The 25,295-nt window shown below is 47.1% G+C and overlaps 2 protein-coding genes across 4 annotated transcripts in view; one reads left to right on the top strand and one right to left on the bottom strand.

Moving 5' to 3' along the window:
* The window catches only part of ERFE (erythroferrone), a 35,270-nt gene extending 22,151 nt beyond the window's left edge, over window positions 1-13,119 (top strand). The window contains exons 4-8 of the mRNA XM_038749677.1: window positions 2,614-2,858; window positions 6,857-6,965; window positions 8,773-8,863; window positions 9,862-9,940; window positions 12,298-13,119. Of these exons, the coding sequence (XP_038605605.1) occupies window positions 2,614-2,858; window positions 6,857-6,965; window positions 8,773-8,863; window positions 9,862-9,940; window positions 12,298-12,396 (623 nt within the window). The 3' untranslated portion in view covers window positions 12,397-13,119. The remainder of the gene's footprint in view (window positions 1-2,613; window positions 2,859-6,856; window positions 6,966-8,772; window positions 8,864-9,861; window positions 9,941-12,297) is intronic.
* Window positions 13,120-19,599: 6,480 nt separating this feature from the next.
* The window catches only part of LOC119930558 (ILK associated serine/threonine phosphatase), a 37,279-nt gene continuing 31,583 nt past the window's right edge, over window positions 19,600-25,295 (bottom strand). For all 3 annotated transcript variants that reach the window (XM_038749024.1, XM_038749025.1, XM_038749026.1), the window contains 3 exons: window positions 22,395-22,514; window positions 20,101-20,182; window positions 19,600-19,877 (listed from right to left, as the gene is read on the bottom strand). In XM_038749024.1, the coding sequence (XP_038604952.1) occupies window positions 19,737-19,877; window positions 20,101-20,182; window positions 22,395-22,514 (343 nt within the window). In that variant the 3' untranslated portion in view covers window positions 19,600-19,736. The remainder of the gene's footprint in view (window positions 19,878-20,100; window positions 20,183-22,394; window positions 22,515-25,295) is intronic.

The raw sequence follows: 25,295 nt of genomic DNA, 5'->3' as shown, positions 1-25,295 counted from the left end.
TCATATAGAGACGGTCCCTACCCAACAGCGGGCTCACGGTCTAGAAGGGGGAGACAGACAGTGAAACAAAACATATTAACAAAATAAAATAAATAGAATAGTAAATATGTACAAGTTAAATAAATAGAGTAATAAATATGTACACACATATATAGAGGTGCTGTGGGGAGGGTGGATGGGGAGGGAAGAGGAAAAAGGGGGCTCAGTCTGGGAAGGCCTCCTGGAGGAGGTGAGCTTTGAGAGTAAGATCATCAAGCTTGCAGATGCCATGGACTTGGTTCAGATGGTTAATATTTGGGAAGGCCAGAATAATAATAATAATAATAATAATAATAATAGCATTTATTAAGCACTTACTATGAGCAAAGCACTGTTCTAAGAGCTGGGGAGGTTACAAGGTGATCAGGTTGTCCCACGGGGGGCTCCCGGTCTTGATATATCTGTATATATGTATATATGTTTGTACATATTTCTTACTCTATTTATTTTACTTGTAAATATCTATTCTATTTATTTTATTTTGTTAATATGTTTGGTTTTGTTCTCCTGTATATATGTTTGTACAGATTTATTACTCTATTTTGCTCATGCATATTTACTATTCTATTTATTTTGTTAATATGTTTTGTTTCGTCGTCCGTCTCCCCCTTCTATTCATTCATTCAATCGTATTCTTGACTGTGAGCCCACCGTTGGGTAGGGACGGTCTCTAGATCAATCAATCAATCAATCGTATTTATTGAGCGCTTACTGTGTGCAGAGCACTGTGCTAAGCACTTGGGAAGTACAAGCTGGCAACATATAGAGACAGTCCCTACCCAACAGTGGGCTCACAGTCTAGAAGGGGAGACAGAGAACAAAACCAAACATATTTACAAAATAAAATAAATACAATAGATAAGTACAAGTAAAATAAATAAATAGAGTGATAAATCTGTACAAACATATATACATATATACAGGTGCTGTGGGGAAGGGAAGGAGGTAAGACGGGGGGGGATGGAGACCGTCTCTAGATTGTTGCCAACTTGGACTTCCCAAGCGCTTAGTCCAGTGCTCTGCATGCAGTAAGCGCTCAATAAGTACGACTGAATGAATGAATCCCCCCCCGCCCTACCTCCTTCCCCTCCCCGCAGCACCTGTATGTATGTTTGTACAGATTTATTACTCTGTTTTGCTCATACATATTGACTATTCTATTTATTTTAATACATTTTGTTTTGTCGTCCGTCTCCCCCTTCTATTCATTCATTCAATCGTCTTCTAGACTGTGAGCCCGCCGTTGGGTAGGGACCATCTCTAGATGTTGCCAACTTGGACTTCCCGAGAGCTTAGTCCAGTGCTCTGCACACAGTAAGCGCTCAATAAATACGATTGAATGAATGAATGAATGAAAGAATGCTTGGCACTTAGTGAGCGCTTGACAAATACCATTATTAGATGATATAGACGATTGAATGAATGAAAGAATGAATGATGAAAGAAAGAATGCTTGGCACTTAGTGAGCACTTGACAAATACCATTATTAGATGATATAGACGATTGAATGAATGAATGAAAGAAAGAATGCTTGGCACTTAGTGAGTGCTTGACAAATACCATTATTAGATGATATAGACGATTGAATGAATTAATGAAAGAAAGAATGCTTGGCACTTAGTGAGCGCTTGACAAATACCATTATTAGATGATATAGACAATTGAATGAATGAATGAATGCAAGAAAGAAAGAATGCTTGACACTTAGTGAGCACTTGACAAATACCATTATTAGATGATATAGACGATTGAATGAATGAATGAAAGAAAGAATGCTTGGCACTTAGTGAGTGCTTGACAAATACCATTATTAGATGATATAGACGATTGAATGAATTAATGAAAGAAAGAATGCTTGGCACTTAGTGAGCGCTTGACAAATACCATTATTAGATGATATAGATGATTGAATGAATGAATGAATGCAAGAAAGAAAGAATGCTTGGCACTTAGTGAGCACTTGACAAATACCATTATTAGATGATATAGACGATTGAATGAATGAATGAATGAAAGAAAGAATGCTTGGCACTTAGTGAGCGCTTGACAAATACCATTATTAGATGATATAGACGAATGAATGAATGAATGAAAGAATGCTTGGCACTTAGTGAGCGCTTGACAAATACCATTATTAGATGATATAAGCGATTGAATGAATGAATACACAGTAAGTGCTCAATAAATACGATTGAATAGAAGGGGGAGACGGACGGACGATTGAATGAATTAAATGTGATTGAATGAATGAAGGAAATACCTTAAATTAAAGCAGGAGCTATTTCAGTTGGACACAAGGAAGAACTTAAGGACGATGAAAACATCTGGAAGGGGGGGACCAAGAGAGAGTGTGGCGCATCCATCATCATCATCAATCGTATTTATTGAGCGCTTACTGTGTGCAGAGCACTGTACTAAGCGCTTGGGAGTACAAATCGGCAACATATAGAGACAGTCCCTACCCAACAGTGGTCCTTAGAGAACTTCATGCGACCGGGTGGTTTTGTCACACCTGCCCGGAGGCAGGGGACTGGACCCGATGACCCTTTGAACCCTCTGTCTCGGCTGCGCAGGGGCCGTGAAGCAGCGGGAGAGGATGAATTTTCCGGCCTGTGAGGACTGCCTGGAAGCGGAGGAGGAGGAGGAGGAGGGAGGCCAGGAACCGGCGGAGGAGGCTGATATATTGGCGCTGGTCACGGGCCCCCTGGCCGAGGGCCGGCGGCCGCAGCACCACGTCGAGGCGGCCTTCCACTGCCGGGTCAGGAGGAACATCTCCATCGAGCGGAGGTCACTGCAGGAGCTCCAAGTCTACTATATTGTGAGTATGGCTAGGGGCCGTCTCTATAGGTCGCCAACTTGTCCTTCCCTAGTGCTTAGTACAGTGCTCCGCACACAGGAAGCGCTCATGAATGAGAAGGAGCGGGGCTCAGCGGAAAGAGCGCGTGGGTTCGAATCCCGGCTCAGGCACTTCCATTCATTCGGTTGCATTTATTGAGCACTGGACTGAGCGCCTGGGAAATACAAGTCGGCAACATATAGAAGCAGCGAAGCAGTGTGGCTCAGTAGGAAAGAACACGGGCTTTGGAGTCAGAGGTCACGGGTTCCAATCCCGGCTCTGCCAAATGTCAGCTGTGTGACTTTGGACTTCTCTGTGCCTCAGTTAACTCGTCTGTAAAATGGGGATTGAGACTGTGAGCCCCACGAGGGACAACTTGATAATCTCGTAACCTCCCCAGTGCTTAGAACAGTGCACATAGTAAGCGCTTAATAAATGCCATCATTATCAAGCGCTTAGTACAGTGCTCTGCACACAGTAAGCGCTCAATAAATATGATTGATTGATATAGGGACGGTCCCTACCCACCAAAGGGCTCACAATCTAGCAGGGGGAGACAGACAACAAAACAAAACATGTGGACGGGTGTCAAGTCGTGAGAACAAATAGAAATAAAGCTAAATGCACATCATTATTGCACATCAAGATGCACATCATTCACCGTGTAAACTTCCCAGCGCTTAGAACAGTGCTTTGCATATAGTAAGCGCTTAATAAACACCATCATTATTATTATTATCATTACTAAAATAAATAGTAAATATGTGCAAGTAAAAGTGATAAATCTGTACAAACATATATACAGGTGCTGTGGGGAGGCGAAGGAGGTAGGGCCGGGGGGGATGTGGAACCCCCAACCCGCACTTGTCAGCTGCGTGACCTTGGACAAGTCACTTCACTTCTCTGGGCCTCAGTGACCTCATCTGGAAAATGGGGATTAAGACTGTGAGTTGACGTCCTGATCACCTTGTATCCCCCCAGCGCTTAGGACGGTGCTCTGCACACAGTAAGTGCTCAATAAATACGATTGAATGATTGAATGAATGAACGGTGCTTTGCACATAATAATAATAATAATAATAACAATGATGGCATTTATTAAGCGCTTCCTATGTGCAAAGGACCGTTCTAAGAGCTGGGAAGGTTACAAGGTGGTCAGGTTGTCCCACGGGGGGCTCACAGTCTTAATCCCCATTTTCCAGATGAGGTAACAGAGGCCCAGAGAAGTGAAGTGACTTGCCCAAAGTCACACAGCTGATAATTGGCGGAGCTGGGGTTTGAACCCATGACCTCTGACTCCAGAACCCATGCTCTTTTCCATTGAGCCACAGTACATAGTAAGCACTTAACAAATACCATCATCATCATTATTATTATTATTATAGTAAGTGCTTAACAAATACCATCATTATTATTATTCATTCACTCATTCATTCATTCAATCATATTTATTGAGTGCTTACTGTGTGCAGAGCACTGTACTAAGCTCTAGGGAAGTCCAAGTTGGCAACATATAAAGACGGTCCCTAACCAACAATGGGCTCACAGCCTTGAAGGGGGAGACAGACAACAAAACATATTAACAAAATAAAATAAATAAAATAGTTATTATTATTATTATTATTATTATTATTATTATTATTATCATTACTCCTGGAAACCTGGGTTAACCCAGAACAAGCCAGGCCTCTGGGCCTCTCTCTTTTTTAAAAATGGTATTTGTTAAGCACTTAGTATCATCATCATCATAATTAACGATATTCATTGAGCACTTCCTATTGTCATCATCATCACTGATGGTATTTATTGCACGCTTACTATTCATTCATTCAGTCGTCTTTACTGAGCGCTTACTGTGTGCAGATCACTGTACTAAGCGCTTGGAAGAGTACAGTACAACAGAGTTGGCAGGCACGTTTCCTGCCCACAACGAGCTTACAGTAGAGAGGATAACAGGAACTGTAATAATAATGATGGCATTTATTAAGCGCTTACTATGTGCAAAGCACTGTTCTAAGCGCTGGGGAGGCTACAAGGTGATCAGGTTGTCCCACGGGGGGCTCACAGTCTTGTCATCAAGACCGTCCTAAGCGCTGGGGTAGATACAAACTAATCAGGTTGGACGCAGTTCATCTTCTAGACTGTGAGCCCACTGTTGGGTAGGGACCGTCCCTATATGTTGCCAACTTGTACTTCCCAAGTGCTTAGTACAGTGCTCTGCACACAGTAAGCGCTCAATAAATACGACTGAATGAATGAATGTCCCACGTGGGGCTCACAGTCTTCTCCCCCAATTTACAGATGAGGTAACTGACTTCACTTCTCTGGGCCTCAGTTCCTTCCTCTGTCAAATGGGGATTAAGACTGTGAGCCCCCCGTGGGACAACCTGATCACCCTGTAAACTCCCCAGCGCTTAGAACAGTGCTTTGTACATAGTAAGCGCTTAATAAATGCCATTAAAAAAAAATGCCCTGACAAGAGGGTCAGGGTCTGGGGAGCCGGCACTCCGCTTCCCGTTGCTTACTGTGGGCAGGGAATGTGTCTGTTTATGGTTATATAGGACTCTCCCAAGTTATTAGTCCAATGCTCCACCCACAGCAGGTGCTCAATAAATGTGACTGACTTTACAGCAGTCCCAAGCCTCTGAGTTCCCCAGCGGCAATTTTGTCAGGTTACATTTTCTTCAACTGCCCTCCTGTTGGCTTGTTAGCGAAGGCGTCTGATTTGAGGTCAATAAATACGATTGATTGATTGATGTCTGCTGCCTTGAGCAAGTCACTTAATGTCTCTGAGCCTCAGTTCCCTCATCTGTAAAATGGGGATTAAGACTGTGAGCCCCATGTGGGACAACCTGATCCCCGCCTCTCCATCCCCACCATCTTACCTCCTTCCCTTCCCCACAGCACCTGCATATACGTATATATGTTTGTACATATTTATTACTCTATTTATTTATTTTACTTGTACATATCTATTCTATTTATTTTATTTTGTTAATATGTTTTGTTTTGTTGTCTGTCTCCCCCTTCTAGACTGTGAGCCCACTGTTGGGTAGGGACTGTCTCTATATGTTGCCAACTTGTACTTATCAAGTGCTTAGTAAGTGCTTAGTACTGCACACAGTAAGCACTCAATAAATACAATTGATTGATTGAGGTCCAAAGAGTCGCTCTGGATTAAAAAAAAAAAAGGTGGTATTTGTTAAACGCTTACTATGTGCAAAGCACTGTTCTAAGCACGGGGGGAGGATACAAGGTGATCAGGTTGTCCCACTTGGGGCTCACAGTCTTAATCCCCATTTTGCAGATGAGGGAACTGAGGCATTGAGAAGTCAAGTGGCTTGCCCAAGGTCACACAGCTAAGTGGTGGAGCTGGGATTCGAACCCATGACCTCTGACTCCCAAGCCCGGGCTCTTTCCGCTGAGCCACGCTGCTTCCCAGCCTTGCTCGCCTTTTGGCCTGTGATCGTCCAGTAATTGCCTGCTAATTCTGTTGTACTGGACTCCCCCATGTTTGTACAGAGCTCTGCTCCTAGGAAGTGCTCAAAAAAATACCATTGATTGATTGATATCTATCGAGTGCTGTCTGAGTGCAGAAAATTGCACTAAGACCTTGGGAGAGTATAGATAGTTGTACAGATTTATTACTCTATTTTACTTGTACATATTTACTATTTATTTTGTTAATGATGTACATATAGCTTTAACCCTATTTGTTCTGGTGATTTTGACATCTGTCTCCACGCTTTTGTATTGTTGTCTGTCTCCCCCTTCTAGACTGGGAGCCCATTGTGGATCTGTATGTACTTCCCAAGCGCTTAGTACAGTGCTCTGCACACAGTAAGCGCTCAATAAATACGATTGAATGAATGATTGAGAGTGGAATATAACAGATTTGGGAGGCGTATTCTCTGCCCACAAGCTGGTGACAGTATGCCCTAGGAGAATGAAATAGGTGACATTGGCTTTTTATTTTTCAGCCTGAGAAGGAGGGATCATTCCACCGTGGTCTGGGCCTGAACCTCACCAGTGGTCAATATACAGCCCCCGTCGCCGGCTTCTACACTTTTTCGGCCACCCTGCACATTGGTAAGCTTTCCTGCTTATCCTTTGCTCGAGGTGAGGAGCTGGGCGAACCAGTCTCTATGGTTTAATCACCTAAAAATTTTTTTTAGAAACCACAGGCCCTGGTTTCTACTGGGGAATGAGTAATGATAATAATGGCATTTATTGAGCTCGTATTATGTGCAAAGCACTGTTCTAATCACTGGGGAGGTTACAAAGTGATCAGGTTGTCCCACGGTGGGGGTCACAGTCTTCATCCCCATTTTAGAGATGAGGTCACTGAGGCCCAGAGAAGCGAAGTGATTTAATCACCTAAAAAATTTTTTTAGAAACCACAGGCCCTGGTTTCTACTGGGGAATGAGTAATGATAATAATGGCATTTATTGAGCGCTTACTATGTGCAAAGCACTGTTCTAAGCACTGGGGAGGTTACAAAGTGATCAGGTTGTCCCACGGTGGGGGTCACAGTCTTCATCCCCATTTTAGAGATGAGGTCACTGAGGCCCAGAGAAGCGAAGAGATTTGCCCAAAGTCACACAGCCGACAGTTGGCGGAGCTGGGATTTGAACCCATAACCTCTGACTCCAAAGCCCGGGCTCTTTCCACTGAGCCATGCTGCTTCTCTGGGAGTAGGATCCCAAGGGTTTCCAACTAATGACTGTCTCACTGTAGTCAGCCCTCCCAGATTCCTGTTGACTCTCCTTCCTTTGGCTGTCCGTATTCCGGGGAAGATCCTAAAGAGGAGAGATGATCACGGGAGAAGTGGGGAGGAGGAAAAGGCAAAGGCTTTGATAACCTCAAGCTGGGTAATGAAGAGACGGTGGCAAATTGCATGCAACACCTGTACAAGTTAAGTCAGTTTGCTCATCGTCAGTGTGGTACTTATTAAGTGCTAACTGGGTGTCCAGCATTCATTCATTCAATCGTATTTATTGAGCGCTTACTGTGTGCAGAGCACTGTACTAAGCACTTGGGAAGTACAAGTTGGCAACATATACAGTCCCTACCCAACTGTACTAAGCGCTTGGGAGAGTGCAATACAGCAGAAATGGTGGACGCAGTCCCTGCCCACAATCAATCAATTGTATTTATTGAGTGCTTAGTGTGTGCAGAGCACTGTACTAAGCGCTTGGGAAGTACAAGTTGGCAACAATGAGCTTACAGTCTAGAGACCTCCAGATGGGGACCTGCAGGGTGATTGGAAGGAGGGGTCTTGGGGACCCTTCCCCCTGCACTTTGTGCTGAGTGGGAATGAAGGGCTCCAATAGAGTGGTAATTGAGGAGCAACTTGGAGCTGAGAAACCCGAGGTGAGCTCAATCAGATTTATTCATTCATTCATTCATTCGAGCGTATTTATTGAGCGCTTACTGTGTGCAGAGCACTGTACTAAGCGCTTGGGAAGTCCAAGTTGGCAACATATAGAGACGGTCCCTACCCAACAGTGGGCTCACAGTCTAGAAGGGGGAGACAGACAACAAAACATATTAATAAAATAAATAGAATACATATGTACAAATAGAGTAATAAATCCGTACAAACGTACATATATACAGGTGCTGTGGGGAAGGGAAGGAGGTGAGGTGGGGGGGATGGAGAGGGAGGGGGGCTCAGTCTGGGCACCCAGACTGGAAGTATTGAGCACTTACCGTGTGCAGAGCATTTGGGAGAGTACAGTATCACAGTAAACAGTCATATTTCCTTCTCATGATGCTTACCGTCTAGAGGATGAGCCTACAAGGGGTCATTTTGGCTCCTGGCAGTCCCCTCCCAGCCAGGGGGTGGATTCCCCGGTTCCTGATGGGCCCTGCGGCTTTGTTGTCTGTTGGCAGTGCACGGGGAGCACCAGAGGAAGGGCCAGCCGCGGGCCCGGGACCGCCTGCGAGTGCTGATCTGCATCCAGTCACTTTGCCAGCGCCATGTGTGAGTGTGGAGATGGAGGGGCCTCCAGCTGGCCCCCTCAGATAACTCGGAGCCACGGTCTGCCCCGAGCCCCGGCAGTGGAGCTGGAACAGCGGGGGCCCTCGAGAGCGATCGCGGCCGGGCTGCTTGGTGCTTCGCGGGCACCGAGCTCCGGTGGCGTTCCGAAACAGGGATGCCCGGTCCTCATTCCTTTTGCGGAATACCACGGGAGATCTGGCTCCTCTCTACCACACCCTTGGAATCCCAGGCATCTGCAGGGGGAATCCTGGGGACTCAAGGGGGAGACCTTCAGCTGTCCCAGGGGCTAGGCTATGCCACTTCCCAGACTGGCAGGAGGTGCGATGGAAGCAAAGCAGTTTTGGATCCTGGCGAAACTCCTGATTGGCTTCGGGGGCCTGGGGATGGGGAGGGCCTGTCTTGCCACTCCCCTGGTCCTCCATAGAGATCCCTAGGCTCCACTCCCTCGCCTGAATTCCCTAACCGACCCGCCAAGGAGTCTCCCGAGCTTGGCTAAGAGCAAGCCCAGCCCTGAATCTGAGCCTCTCGACTTTCCAAACTCCGGGACGGACTGTGGCTTCAAACAGCCTGAAACCCCAGCCTGAGCCGGTCTCCTCTCCAGCCCGGGCATTCACTTCCAAACGGAGAGCACGTTCTGTCGCCGCTGTTGCTGGAAAAAACAGTAGGGGATCAGGGTTTCCCCAACCTCTTCTTCCCAAACTCAGATCTGGGGATTCCCGCCTAGGCTCTAGGGCTCTGGAGAGAAATCCTCCAACTCAGATCTGGGCTCTAGGGCTCTGGAGAGAAATCCTCCAACTCAGATCTGGGAATTCCCGCCTATGCTCTAGGGCTCTGGAGAGAAATTCTCCAACTCAGATCTGGGGATTCCCGCCTGGGCTCTAGGACTCTGGAGAGAAATCCTCCATTTTTCAGATCGTCCCCAGTTAGCGCTGCATTTTGTAGACTCCCACTGAGGCTGCCTCTTTCTGTTTCTGACCCAGGTCTCTGGAGACAGTGACCGGCCTGGAAAGCAGCAGTGAGCTCTTCACCATCTCCGTGAATGGAATCCTGTATTTGCAGGTATGTCAGTCAACCTGTTCCTGGAAGGCCACGAGAGACAGACAGTTTGTTCCCCCAAACAACCCACCTCTCCTCAACTAAGCCAAGGTTGCTTGGTGTGGCGACACCATGACTGGAACTCAGAGGATTCAGATCCTTTGCCTCTTTCTACTCCCAATTAGCTCCTCTAAACCTCCTTATCTCTGAGCACATGACATGCCCAGGACCGTCTCTAGAGGTTGCCAACTTGTACTTCCCAAGCGCTTAGTACAGTGCTCTGCACACAGAAAGCGCTCAATAAATACGATTGATGATGATACCATCCGTCCTATACTTACCTAAACTAGAAATGAAACGGTCCGCTCACCAAGCCGGTGATTCGTTTGGTGAGCTCACGAGGGTATCAGAGCCGCTCGTTTTAATGCACAAAATTATCCTCAGCCTTTAAAATATCTTGGATCAATTTAGGAACCTTTTGGTTTTCTAAATTCAGAGGCAATATCTTGTAAACAGGAATGAATTATAGCTTTGGTTTCTTTAAGTGGTATTTGTTAAACACTATGTGCCAAGCACTGTTCTAAACATTGGCATAGATATACATTCATTCAATCCTATTTATTGAGCGCTTACTGTGTGCAGAGCACTGTACTAAGCACTTGGGAAGTACAAGTTGGCAACCTATAGAGACGGTCCTGGGCACAGTCCCTGTCCCACATGGGGTTCACAGTCTAAGTAATAGTAATAATAATAATGGCATTTATTAAGTGCTTACTATATGCAAAGCACTGTTCTAAGCGCTGGGGAGCTTACAAGGTGATCAGGTTGTTCCAAGGGGGGCTCACAGTCTTAATCCCCTTTGTACAGATGAGGTAACTGAGGCACAGAGAAGTGGCTTGCCCAAAGTCACACAGCCGACAATTGGCGGAGCTGGGATTTGAACCCACGACCTCTGACTCCAAAGCCCTGGCTCTTTTCCACTGAGCCGCTTCTCTAACAGGAAGTGCGGGTATTGAATTCCCATTTCTCGGGGACCGTCTCTGTATGTTGCCAACTTGTACTTCCCAAGCGCTTAGTACAGTGCTCTGCACACAGTGAGCGCTCAATAAATACGATTGAATGAACGAATTTCTCCGTTGAGGAAACTGAGGCACTGAGAAATTAAACGACTTGCTCAAGGTAATATGGTCGGCAAGTGGCAGAACTGGAATGAGAACTGAGGTCATTCATTCGATTGTATTTATTGAGCGCTCACTGTGTGCAGAGCACTGTACTAAGCGCTTGACCCCCTGGCTCCCAAGCCCCTGCTTTATCCACTAGGCCGAGTATCCGATAAAGCAAGGATAAAGTTGAGACTGCATTAGACTCCAAGAAGTTTGGACACAGACTAAATTAGTGTTGCTCTTGTCCTGGAGACTTAATGTCCTTTCCAATTAATCAATGACATTTATTGAGTATCCGCTGAACGCCAGGCACTGTACTAAGCGCTTGAGAGCGTTCAACAGAAGCAAGGGATCTGTTCCCTACCCTCAGGAGCTCACAACTTAACGGAGGAAAAGGACAAAAGTTATTTACAGTAAAACATTTCCTCTCTACAGCAAACCCTGCCACCTCTCAGGCCTTCAGCCCCAGAGCGTGAGTGGCCTCTGGGAGAGCCAGCCCCTCTTACAGTGCCTTGGTGCTCAGTACAGTGCCTGGCACATAGAAAGCGCTTAATAAATATAATTATTGTTATAAACCACCGGGTTCCTTTGTGGGAAGTCTTTGTCCTGTGGATGAGACTGTGTCTTAAGTAGGGGAAGCAGCGTGGCTCAGGGAAAAGAGCCCGGGCTTTGGAGTCAGAGGTCATGGGTTCGAATCCTAGCTCTGCCAATCATCAGCTGTGTGACTTTGGACAAGTCACTTCACTTCTCTGTGCCTCAGTTACCTCATCTGTCAAATGGGGATTAAGACTGTGAGCCCCCCGTGGGCCAACCTGATCACCTTGTAACCTCCCCAGCGCTTAGAACAGTGCTTTGCACATAGTAAGCGCTTAATAAATGCCATTATTATTAAGTACTCATAAGAAAGGGATTGGTTGTGTGTTGTCTGCCTGCCCGTCATGCTTATAGGTTGGGATTGCCATCCCTCAATGCCCTCATCAGAACTGCCGTGCCGACTCCGCCAACTGTCAGCTGTGTGACTTTGGGCAAGTCACTTCACTTCTCTGTGCCTCAGTTCCCTCATCTGTAAAAGGGGGATTAAGCCTGCGAGCCCCCCGTGGGACAACCTGATCACCTTGTAACCTCCCCGGCGCTTAGCACAGTGCTCTGCACATAGTAGGCGCTTAATAAATGCCATCATCATCATCATCATGCCGTCATTCCCGTATCTCCTTGCAGGCCGGACAGTACGCCTCCGTCTTCATAGACAACGCCACGGGATCATCGCTCGTCGTCCGCAGCGGCTCCGACTTCAGCGCCGTTCACCTGGGGATGTGAGCACCCCTCGTGCACGGCGGCGGGGGGGGGGATTCTTCCCCCCCATCCGAACTCTCCCTCCCCTCACCCAAAAAACCCGTGCAGCCCTCTTGGGCAGGTGCTGGGAGGGGTAGCCCGGTGGCTACCACCGGAGCCCCATCTGAGGGCCAGCGGCCACGGCCTCCCGCCAAGAGTTGGGCCAGGCTGGCCCCGAAGAAGAGACACTGTGGCTGTAAAACGATTTGAACCCTCCTTCTTGAAAATGATTTTACGGGGAAGAAACCTTACCTCGTTCTGGAAATCCTACTCATCCCTGGACCCAACCAGCCCTACAGTTCGGTGAAACTCACCTATTTTCTCCCCCGCTGGACTCCGCTGGCTTCCATGCGGGGAACCTGAGTTTGGGCCCGGGAGTCAGAGCAGGTTGCTAAATTGACCTCATTGCTCAGACCTGCTTTGCTTTAGCTTCCCCCCCTTCTCTGGCTGGTCTATTGGCATTTCCTCCTTCGCTGGGGCTTCAGTACAAAACCCGGGAGAGATGTTTGGCAGCTAAAACCTCCTCCATCCAGAGGCTGCTGCTAGGCTGAGAACTCCAAACTGGTCATTTAACGTCCTATCCTCGGCTTAACGTGCGTCGAAGCCCGCTGGACTCGATTTCCAGCTCTTCTCACATAGTCTTGTGGACTTTCAGGCAGGTGTCCCCCGCCCGGGAGCCCCAGGATCATAAAGAATGGAAGAGGAGTCAGTCCGTCTCCGTTCCTTTTGGCCCGGACACCCTTCCCTGTCCCAACGGGGCAACGGAAGCAGCGCCGGCCTTTAAGAAGAGTCCTGGCAACTCTTCCGGGACAAATTAAATCCCACTTTCTCCGTTTTGGTGGATGCTTGAGGGGCGGCCGCACCTCTTTATTTCCTAGTGACGTGCGAGACCGCCTCGAGCCTCTGCCAGGACCCACGGGCTAAGGCACCGTGGAGGGACGGAGCTTCCAGTCTAGCTCCCGGGCACCAGTTTCCGCAGCGCAGTCCGGATGGAATCGTGAATCCCAATTTCCTGGGTTGCGGTGGGGAGGGTTAACTCACCAATTCCAAGTTTCCTCCTGCAGAGGCGGTCGGTCTTTCCAGCGAGCTTAGGAAGAGTGATTTCTTTCGCCCCCGAGGCACGGTTTCTTTTTCCTAGAACACCTCAAGGTCATTTTTTCCCCTCCTGCCCGCTCCAGGGGGTGAGGTTATCACTTCTCCCCTCTTCTTCAGGGCTGACTCACTGTTGGGTTTTTTAGCCCTCCGGTGGGAGATAAAAGTTTCCTTACGCGCGTCCTTACGCGCGTTCACGGCCTGAATTAGGGAGGGCAGAGGTTTCCCACAAGTGGCCATCACAGTCCACACACAACTGCCTCCTGGGATCCTGGATTTGGGGGAGGTTGGCAAAAAGGAGGCTGGGAAGGGAAAGGGAATGTTCAAACTGAACCCGCCTCCCTCCTCGGGGAGAGCTGTTCTCCATCCAGGTAGCCCCTTGGATACCAGGATTGGGGCAGGAATGTCCACCCGCTCCTGGGAGAAAACAAGGTTTCACACAGGCCCCACGCTGCGCCGTGGCTTCGTTGAGGCTCGGGAGACAGGGAGGGGAAACTGCATTTTCTCAACACACCCCGGGCCCTCTGTCTTGCCGGTGCTCAGAGAATTCCCACTTAGCCATTCAAATCAAACAGATGAAACAGAGGGAAACATACACAACTGCTCTGAGCCGCTGAAGAACACTAACCCCGTTTCTCAGTAACACTTGTACCCACCCTGCCTGGAAGTGCCAACGGGTAATTTCTTTAACCTTCCCTCCGTGATAAGGCTGCAGTTAGTCCCAACCCTACACCATAATACATCTCCAGCAAGCACATGTGGCTTTTTAAAAAAAAAAAAAAAAAAAATACCACCTTCCCCCATGGACCAGCCAAAGAATCGTCATCCCGGCATACTCTATGTTATACGGCATTTTATGGAACTATATTTATTGCTTAATATTGTCATAGGGAAAGTATTTATGGCACTGGCTTTATTTGTGGGGAGCGCTTGAACGCTTAAGGGCTGTATTAGTTACACAAGTTGCGGAGGAAAGCAAGGAGCTGGCAATGAACGAGACTTGTGAGCAAGGAGAGAGAAGGACAACACGACTGTTGGGTAGGGACCGCCTCTAGACGTTGCCAATTTGTACTTCCCAAGCGCTCAGTACAGTGCTCTGCACACAGTAAGCGCTCAATAAATATGATTGAATGAATGACTGACGAGGCAATGCATCATCTATTACCTGAGGATGGAACAATCCAATGTTCTCCAGGTCATCAAAGAAGAAGAGCTGGAGACAGCTTTTTACACTCCTGCATCCAAGGCAGCTCGTTGTTGGGCATCCAACAGTATTTTTCCACTTTCTTCCGCTAAATGAAGGAGACCTTGGGTGTGGGGAAGGTGAAGAGTTGGCTGGCGAGAGAAACCTTCCAAGACTGCCTTTCTGGGTGAAGACATTAACTAAATAAATAAGATCTTATTTCTTCTCGTCTGTGGGGTTTTTCCTCCCTCCGCTGTGCTTCTTTCCGCCCTTCAGGAAATGATTATTCACTTTGCTGATTAAAGACGAGTCTAAAACCGGCATTTTTTGCCAGGGTGGGACCTGGGCTCTGCACACAGTAAGCGCTCAATAAATACGATTGAATGAATGAACTTATTTCCCGTTCCTCTGCAAATAGGAAATGCCCCGGGCTCTGCACACAGTAAGCACTCAACAAATACGATTGAATGAATGAACTTATTTCCCGTTCCTCTGCAAATAGGAAATCCCCCAGGCTCTGCACACAGTAAGCGCTCAATAAATACGATTGAATGAATGAACTTATTTACCATTCCTCTGCAAATAGGAAATCCCCCAGGCTCTGCACATAGTAAACGCTCAAAAAATACGATTGAATGAACAAACTTATTTCCCGTTCCTCTGCAAATAGGAAATTCCCAGGGCTCTGCAATCAATCAATCAATTGTATTTATTGAGCACTTACTGTGTGCAGAGCACTGTACTAAGCACTTGGGAAGTACAAGTTGGCAACATATAGAGACAGTCCCTACCCAACAGTGGGCTCACAGTCTAAAAGGGGGAGACAGGGAACAAAACCAAACATACTAACAAAATAAAATAGAATAGATAAAAGTCTACTGTTGGGTAGGGACTGTCTCTATATGTTGCCAACTTGTACTTCCCAAGTGCTTAGTACAGTGCTCTGCACACAGTAAGCGCTCAATAAATACGATTGATGATGATATGTACAAGTAAAATAAATAGAGTAATAAGTATGTACAAACATATATACAGGTGCTGTGGGGTTGGGAAGGAGGTAAGATGGGGGGGACGGGGAGGGGGACGAGGGGGAGAGGAAGGAAGGGGCTCAGTCTGGGAAGGCCTCCTGGAGGAGGTGGGCTCTCAGCAGGGCCTTGAAGGGAGGAAGAGAGCTAGCTTGGCGGATGGGCAGAGGGAGGCCATTCCAGGCCCGGGGGAGGACGTGGGCTGGGGGTCGACGGCGGGACAGGCGAGAACGAGGTACAGTGAGGACGTGAGCGGCAGAGGAGCGGAGGGTGCCGGCTGGGCTGGAGAAGGAGAGAAGGGAGGTGAGGTAGGAGGGGGCGAGGGGATGGACAGCCTGGAAGCCCAGGGTGAGGAGTTTCTGCCTGATGATGATGGCATTTATTGAGCACTTACTATGTGCTAAATGTTGCCAAATTGTATAATAATAATAATAATAATGTTGGTGTTTGTTAAGCACTTACTATGTGCAAAGCACTGTTCTAAGCACTGGGGGGAACACAAGGAGATGAGGTTGTCCCATGTGGGGCTCACAGTCTTAATCCCCATTTTACAGATGAGAGAACTGAGGCACGGAGACGTGAAGTGACTTGCCCAAGGTCACGCAGCAGACATGTGGGGGAGGCGGCATTCAAACCCATGACCTCTGACTCCCAAGCCCGCGCTCTTTCCACTGAGCCACGATTGTACTTCCCAAGCACTTAGTACAGTGCTCTGCACACAGTAAGCGCTCAATAAATACGATTGAATGAACGCAAAGCACTGTTCTAAGCACCAGGGAGGTTACAAGGTGATGAGGTTGTCCCACGTGGGGCTCACAGTCTTAATCCCCATTTTATAGATGAGGGAACTGAGGCACAGAGAAGTGACTTGCCCAAAGTCACACACACAGTGGTGGAACCCATGACCTCTGACTCCAAAGCCCGGGCTCTTTCCACTGAGCCACTGGAGTGGATCAGTGCAGTGAGGTTCTTTTTCTAGGCTGTGAGCCCACTGTTGGGTAGGGACCGTCTCTATATGTTGCCGACTTGGACTTCCCAAGCGCTTAGTACAGTGCTCTGCACACAGTAAGCGCTCAATAAATACGATTGAATGAATGAATGGGAGGGGGTGAGGTAAGATGGGGCAAGCAGACTGAGTGCTTCAAAGCTGATGGTAAAGAGTTTGTTTGATGCACTGTTGGGTAGGGACTGTCTCTATATGTTGCCAATTTGTACTTCCCAAGCGCTTAGTACAGTGCTCTGCACATAGTAAGCGCTCAATAAATACGATTGATGATGATGATGATGATGGGCGGTCATCGGACACAGAAGCAGCGTGGCTCAGTGGAAAGAGCCCGGGGTTGGGAATCAGAGGTCGTGGGTTCTAATTCCGCTCTGCCACTTGCCACCTGTGTGACTTTGGGCAGGTCACTTCCCTGGGCCTCAGTTCCCTCATCTGGAAAATGGGGATTAAGACTGCGAGCCCCACGTGGGACAACCTGATTGCCTCGTATCTCCCCCAGCGCTTGGAACAGTGCTTGGCACGTAGTAAGCGCTTAACAAATACCATCATTATTATTGAGGGATTAAGAGGCCCTGCTGGGAAAGAGTCCAGTGCTTAGAACAGTGCTTGGCACGTAGTAAGCGCTTAACAAATACCACCATTATTATTGAGGGATTAATAGAGGCCCTCCTGGGAAAGAGGCCACCATAAGGGGATTAGGACTGTGAGCCCTATGCGGGACAACTTGATGACCTCGTATCCCCCCCAGCGCATAGAACAGTGCTTGGCGCGTAGTAAGCGCTTAACAAATACCATCATTATTATTGAGGGATTAAGAGGCCCTGTTGGGAAAGAGGCCAATATTAGGAGATTAGGACTGTGAGCCCCATGTGGGACAACTTGATGACCTTGTATCCCCCCCAGTGCTTAGAACAGTGCTTGGCACATAGTAAGCACTTAAATGCCATCACTAATTAATTACCCACCTCATTGTCCAGAATACAGCCACAGAGATGAAGGGATTGGCTTGCATCAAAGCGTTCTGAATTTCTAGCTTCTAGACTGTGAGGCCACTGTTGGGTAGGGACCGTCTCTATACGTTGCCGACTTGGACTTCCCAAGCGTTTAGTACAGTGCTCTGCACACAGTAAGCGCTCAGTAAATACGATTGAACGAACGGATGAATGAATTTGCACAGGTCCATTCCAGACGTCCTGCATCCTGGTACTTGGGCAAGCAGCTGGGGGAAAGAGGAAAACCCCTTCCCTCCCTCTCTGCTGTCCTTTAACTGGAAGATGAACCCCACCCTTCCCCTGGCTACAAGACTGCACCTCCATCACTCAGAATAACCACTCTTCCACCAGGCACCTTGGCTATTCAATCAATCGGATTTATTGAGCGCTTACAGTGTGCAGAGCACTGTACTAAGCGCTTGGGAAGTACAAGTTGGCAACATATAGACAGTCCCTACCCAACAGTGGGCTCACAGCCTAAAAGAGTGGGCTCACAGTCTAAAATGCCCACCTGAGTATCCTTCGTTTGAGGGATACGGACACAAAGCAGTTTATATTCTGGTGTTTATCTAAGTACAAGCAGCAGGGCAACACACATTTTCCCTCGTTGAACCGCACAGGCCAAATAACTCCAACAAAATCACAATGCATCGCCGTCAGGGGCCAGGAAGAGCAGGAAGGCCTGACCCGTAGCCAAATTGGACAAAAACCAGAGCTGCTTAAGGGGGTCTCCAACATACACTTTCATCAGTCTCGAAATCAGAGAAACCAGGACCAAACTGATCATCAACGTAACAGCACCTTAAAACCCGGGAGATGCGGTTACATCTGACTCCTATAAAAAAACAATAAACTACATACCGAAAACAGATGATCCGCGATCTGAGAGCAAGTACATGTGATACGCTGACGTATTAAGAGAACACGTCCTAGGGGGTCTCCAACACACACTTTCATCAGTCTCGAAACCAGAGAAACCAGGACCAAACTGATCATCAACGTAACAGCACCTTAAAACCCGGGAGATGCGGTTACACCTGACTCCTTCTATAAAAAAAAAACCAATAAACTACACACCGAAAATAGATGGTCCGCGATCTGAGAGCAAGTACATGCGATACGCTGAGGTATTAAGAGAACACATCCTTTCACTGCTACAGTTTTATAAATGAATCTCTTTAGCAGAGATCCAGATCCCTAAATATCAACACAACACAGGTGAGCCAAAACTACAAACAGTCCTTGCTGTGGGCAGGGAATGTTTCTGTTGTTGTATTGTACTCTCCCAACCGCTTAGTACAGCGCTCTGCACACAGTAAGTGCTCAATAAATACGACAATGAATGGACGAATCTAACAAAAAAAAAAAAACACTGAATCAAGCTAAATGACTTTCTACTGAAGAGTTCAAAGCACTTCAGCCCTTTCACTTCTGTGATGTCCTCAGCGGGGACAGCGGGGTGGGCTTCAACAGGTCAGCTCCTGGTTCCCAACTTGCACTTCCCGAGCGCTTAGTACAGTGCTCTGCACAAAGTAAGCGCTCAATAAATACGATTGATTGATTTCTCCAGGTGAGGAACTCAAGGTGCCCTCTGAACGACTTTAACGACTGAACGACTCTGAACGACAGTGCTCTGCACACATCAGATGCATGAATCCCCACTTTACAGATGAGGTAACTGAGGCACAGAGAAGTGACTTGCTCAAATTATTACAGTGCTCTCAGCACACATCAAGCCCTCGATTGAAACGAAATTACCTTGTAGGTACAGACGAGTGGGAAAACTCAGACACTAGAAGGACTAAGCCAAAGCACCGCACTGCATTGAAATCTGCTGAAAGGCTCCGGTTTGGGCCAAAGGATTTGTAGGGAATGGCAAAAAATTAAGTGAGCTAAAAAGATTAGAAAAAGAACTTTATTTACAACCAAGGGGTACTCGAAACACACATAACTATGCACACGTGAACTGAACGTTTTTATTTTAAAATCAACCTCATGCTGGCCAGGCTGCAGCCGCCACACGCTTCCTTTCACTGCTCTATCCGCACCACCATTACGGTGACATTATCTGCTGAGCCCCGCTGCACGGCCTTACTGGCGAGCCGGTTACAGGCCGCTTCGTATCGGGCATCGGTGGCCGACTTCCCTTCTCTAGTCTGGATCTTCTCATCCTGGGCACGGGAAGGAGAAAAAACGGCAAGTTACAGAACCGCCTGAGGGTCTCTAGCCACCGCAGGGTAATGGCGGGTAAGAACCGGGATACTCGACAACGGCGGCGGGCCACGGGACGGGATTCAAAGGGCGCCAACATTTCGAGCCAACGCGGAGAGGTCTCCTTTCCGCAAAAGAAAAGGACACCCGCGGAAACCGGGTTTTGTCAGGGGTTTCTCTCACCTCCAGGCAGGACAAGATGAAATTCACAGCTTCCTCTGGGGTAAAGACCTTGAAGAGACCATCACAGGCCAGCATGATGAACCTGAACGGGAACACAAGTGAGAAGGCCTTTCAACGGGTTGACGAAGTAATCATCATAATAAATAATGACGGTATTTAAGCGCTGAGCCCACTGTTGGGTAGGGACCGTCTCTATATGTTGCCACCTTGTACTTCCCAAGCGCTCAGTACAGTGCTCTGCACACAGTAAGCGCTCAGTAAATACGACTGAATGAATGAATGAATGCAAAGCACTGTTCTAAGCGCTGGGGGGGATACAGGGTGATTACGTTGTCCCACGTGGGGCTCACAATCTTAATCCCCATTTTACAGATGAGGTAACGGAGGCCCAGAGAAGTGACTTGCCCAAAGTCACACAGCCAATAAGTGGCAGAGACGGGATTCGAACTCATGACCTCTGACTCCCTCTTTCCACTGAGCCACGCTGCTTCTCCAAAGTAACAACACAAACGGGGAAATGACTGCCTAAAGACCGTGCGCCAACTCTGGAGGTAAACTAATTGGAAGCAGCCTTCCAATAGGGTGAAAAACTGTGGAAGGAGACCAAGTGAGGAGGATGCCATACTGGACGGTTACTGAGACAAGAGTTGTGGGCGAGGGGCCGGGTAATAAAAATCAGGGTGGTTTCGGGACTAAATTGAAACACTACAATTCAGGATGAGAGAAGAGCAACCTTAAGAACTCTGTGTTCAGTTGGGAAAATTCATTCTGAGGAAAAGAAACCACTCGGGCTGCAGGCCCCAAACCGGGCTCATTATTCTGCGATTAACCACCGCCCACAGACAGCAGGGTGGCACTTTGTGTGCCTGGGAACCTCCAAGGTTTTTATCTTTTTTCCAATTAAAATTTTCCCTGGGGATCTTCCATTCCTCCTACCTCTTTCCACCCTCCACTGCCTCCCTGATTCCCACATGATCACGGGGGCAGGGGAGATCCTGCAGGGAAAATCCCTTTTTACAAATCCTTTAATTTTTTTTTGGGGGGGGAGGGGGAAATCAATCAGGAAGCCACAGCTCTGCTCCCTTCTCCGCTCCCTGGTTTCCACTGATCAGGGGCAACAGTGCAGATTGCTGATTCCTGATAAATATTTTTCAAGAAGGCCTTCCTTCGACATTTGACATTCCTCGACCCAGGAGTAATAAAAATACGTCCAAAAACTGAATTATCACTACATTGGTACCACACTCCCAAACCACTTAGGCGATTAGCTGTTAATTTAGGCAGAGCTCCTAAAACTGAATTATCACTACATTGGTACCACACTCCCAAACCATTTAGGCGATTAGCTGTTAATTTAGGCAGAGCTCACCAGCGGCGGTTTATAGTCCGCCTTGACCGTAAATTGCATATGAGCAGAAGATGAGGTCAAGCCACTGGGAGCCGATTCACAGCGACCGTCCAGTGCCCAGGAATGCCCGAAGGCATAGTAATAGCTCCAGTCATCTCCTCCAAACCACTAACTACCAAGATCCATGGAAAAGAGGAGTAAAAGCGGGTGGGGGGCAGAGACGCAGAGAAAGAAGCAGATAGATAAGGGCAGGAGAGGAGGAAAAGGGAGGAGAAAGGAAGAGTTAGACAGTGGCGGGGCAGGGGGGGCGGGAGAGAAAGAGAGAGAGACAAGAGAGAGAACACACCAAGGTGGACAGAAGAATATGGAAGGGGCAGATTAAGGGGAAAGAGAAGTGGGGAGGAGATGGAGAAGCTAAAATTTCAAGTGTGATTTGCAAGAGTCATCTCTAGACTGTAAGCTCGTTATGGGCAGGGAATGTGTCTTTATCGCTACATTGTACACTCTCAATCGCTCAGTACAGCGCTCTGCACGCAGTAAGTGCTCAATAAATACGACTGAAAGAATGAAAGCGTCAGCTGGAAAAAAGGGGAGGCCTCAAGCAAATACCACGAAACTCACTGAACTTTTCCTGTAAGAATTTTCCTGTTTAATGACTTTAAAATTCAGTTTTAAGTGATTTTTTCCAGTTTAGATAATATAGAGAGAGCTCTAAATTTTCCACTCTCCTCGATTTCCCTGAGGAAGGACTATAAAATTAGAGCACTAGCTGCTGGGCACATCATGGAGATTCCAGTCACGAGCAAGCCACTAACTATTTTTACTTCTTCCCAGGGCACCACCTACGTCTGTTCTCTCATGGTCCATCAGACATCAGAACTGGAGGGAAGGGGAAAGTGGGTCCCGGTGGCCCCTGGATTGAGTTGGGCATTGTGGGCATTGTTACCTGTCATTGTGTGTAAGTTGGCAGCGTTTGATATCGGGCACGGAGGTGACGCCACAGCGCTTGTACTGTCCGTCCCCAATGGAACGGGAGACCTCCAGCACACCCAGGACTCTGCCGTCCCTGAATAAAAGGGGGAGATGCATTTTAGGCCACACGAACGCCCCAGAACATCTACGTGTGCAATTATCCCTTTTCAGTGTTATTTCAGCAGCCCTTCCCCACCCGAAAACCGCTACCTACACCAGACCCGACCAAAGATCCATCCAATCCAATATTATGTCCCACCGTGGCAGACACAAATGCTCGGAAGAACGATGTGAAGATTGCCCATCATCCCGTGGTGATTCATCTACCACAAAAATCTAGAACACGTGCATTTTCACCCACGTATCCATTTAATCCATTTAAATTATTAAGTTTCCCCTCCTCCATCCCTAACCTCTCCTCTACTACAGTTTTTACTGAAGTGACCACTTATTCCGTAAATGTTATTGGGTCCTCCTTAGGAAGAGGCAACCGGAACTGAATGCAGCATTCCCTATACAGATACACCAGCATGGTTTTATAATGTGGCAAAACGATGCCTTTTATTTGGGTTCCTATATCCTTCCTGATCATGCCCAGATTTTATCTGGTTTCCAGACAGTCAGCTTTAAAATTACAGTATGCTCATCTACCGCTCGCATCTACGGAAAATACGTTCAGAACGGGATTAAAGCTTCCAGATCCCGTTTATCCCCATTTTAAAATATTCCTTTTGCTTCTTTACATTCAGAGTCATATTTTAACCCTGAATACATTTTCTACCTGGGCTAAATGATTATCCTACTTGAACTGTATGAATCTTTAGGACGTTTAAGGACTCAATTAACTGTTAAAGAAAATGATTCTGTCTCCTACACAAACAACAACAAAAAGTCAAAGCTGAAATGGGAAAGGATTGTTGCATTCTTACACTGGAAAGAACACATAAGTAGGTTCCGCAGCTGATAATTCCACAGGTCTTTCATTAAAACAACTAAGACAAGTCAGTCTTTTCTCATGACAACTACAATCCTCACTGCCTCTAGATCCTCATGAAATGTTAAGCTTAGAGATGAGATTTCTTTAAATAGCTTTCTACTGAATCTTCATTAGCCCTCCTTAAAAATCCTCCATCATTAACTGAGACACCTGCAGCCTAATCAGTTGATGAGAACAAGGGTTTTTCCAACAGCTCCTCTTCTGCACTACCATCTAAATCTGCACTGCAAAACAGATGGAAATAAATACCGAAATTCTGATGGATTGTTTTTGAAGCCACAGAGGTAACAAAATAATAATAACGGTGGTATCTGTTAAGCACTATTTGAAACATTCTGTACTGTTAGGGTAGAGACAAGATAATCAGGTCCTACTTGGGGCTCACAGTCTATGTAGGAGGGAGACAAGGCACTGGATCCCCATTTTGCAAATGAGGGAACTGAGGCACATACAAAAATCAATGACTTGTCCAAGGTCACACACAGGTAAATAGTGAAGCCAGGACCCCTGACTGCTGGGACCGTGCTCTTCCCACTAGGCCACACTTACCCGCTACTTGGATGTCCCACTGGCCCCTCAAATTTAACTAGTCTGTCAAAACTACTCATTTTCTCTCCTCTGCCCATTCTTCTCCTAATAATCCACCTCTGTCGATACCAACCCTCACTTTCTGTCCAGAACCCTGACACCTAGCCATTATCCTCACTCATCTTCAACTCTCCATCCAATGTATCACCGTACCTTGCTGGTTCTTCCTACATCTTCTGATCCACCCATTCCTCATCCCTCAAACAGCCTTTATCCCGGTCTAAGTTCCTGTCATGGATCGCCTTGAAATCCACGATTTTACACTGATCATTTTGAAATGTTAGTCGACACACAGATAAACTGTAGGTTTTGCACCACTGTCCCCCACAAAAAAAGAATCCTTGGCCTCGAGGCTCTCCACCAACTCTCCTCGGGTCTTCACCCACTACTCTCCAGCTCCTCCTCCGCTCCTCCCAACCTAACCTTCTAACTGGATCTCATTCCTAACTCTCCTTCTATTCTCCTGACTGGAATTCCCCCTCTCTTCCTAAATCCATCACCTCTCTCCATCTTCACAGCCCTCTTAAAATCCCATCTTCTAGAAGTGTCCCCCTTTCAGTCCCCAAAATCCTAGCCGCAAAACTCCATCAGCCATATCCGGCACATATATTTATTTGTACCCAGATCTATTTATTTTCTTAATGATGTGCTTCTAGCTTTATTTCTATTTATTCTGATGACTGGACACCCGTCCACATGTTTTGTTTTGTTGTCCGTCTCCCCTTTCTAGACTGTGAGCCTGTTGTTGGGTAGGGGCTGTCTCTATTATGTTGCCAACTTGTACTTCCCAAGCGCTTAGTACGGTGCTCTGCACACAGTAAGCGCTCAATAAATACAACTGAATGAATGAATGAATCTAGCACTTACATGCACATGTTTACTCAGTCATACTCAATGGTATTTATTCAGCCCTTACAGTTTAGTAAGTCCTTACATTATCCATCTGCGCACTTGGTGATTATGATTACTACAGTTAATTATTTTTAGGTCTTGTTTATTTAGCACATATTACAGGCAGGTACGCCAAGGAGGTGATGACACCTATAGTTTCCCGAGTTGGACTCCAGGACAAGCTCATCCCAGGTCTCTAACCAGATTTGAGTCTCCACTCATGGCTTTCTGATTTAATAGTTCTCTGAACCCTGTGTCCTACCTCAATCCTCATCTCCCCTAAATCTCTACTCAGTTTTCAATCAATCAATCAATCAATCGTATTTATTGAGCACTTACTGTGTGCAGAGCACTGTACTAAGCGCTTGGGAAGTACAAGTTGGCAACATATAGAGACAG

Source organism: Tachyglossus aculeatus, chromosome 7 (genome assembly GCF_015852505.1).
Source record: "Tachyglossus aculeatus isolate mTacAcu1 chromosome 7, mTacAcu1.pri, whole genome shotgun sequence".
Classification (NCBI taxonomy): Eukaryota; Metazoa; Chordata; class Mammalia; order Monotremata; family Tachyglossidae; genus Tachyglossus; species Tachyglossus aculeatus.
Note: the sequence above shows the minus strand (reverse complement) of the source record. Positions and strands in the feature narration are given on the sequence as shown.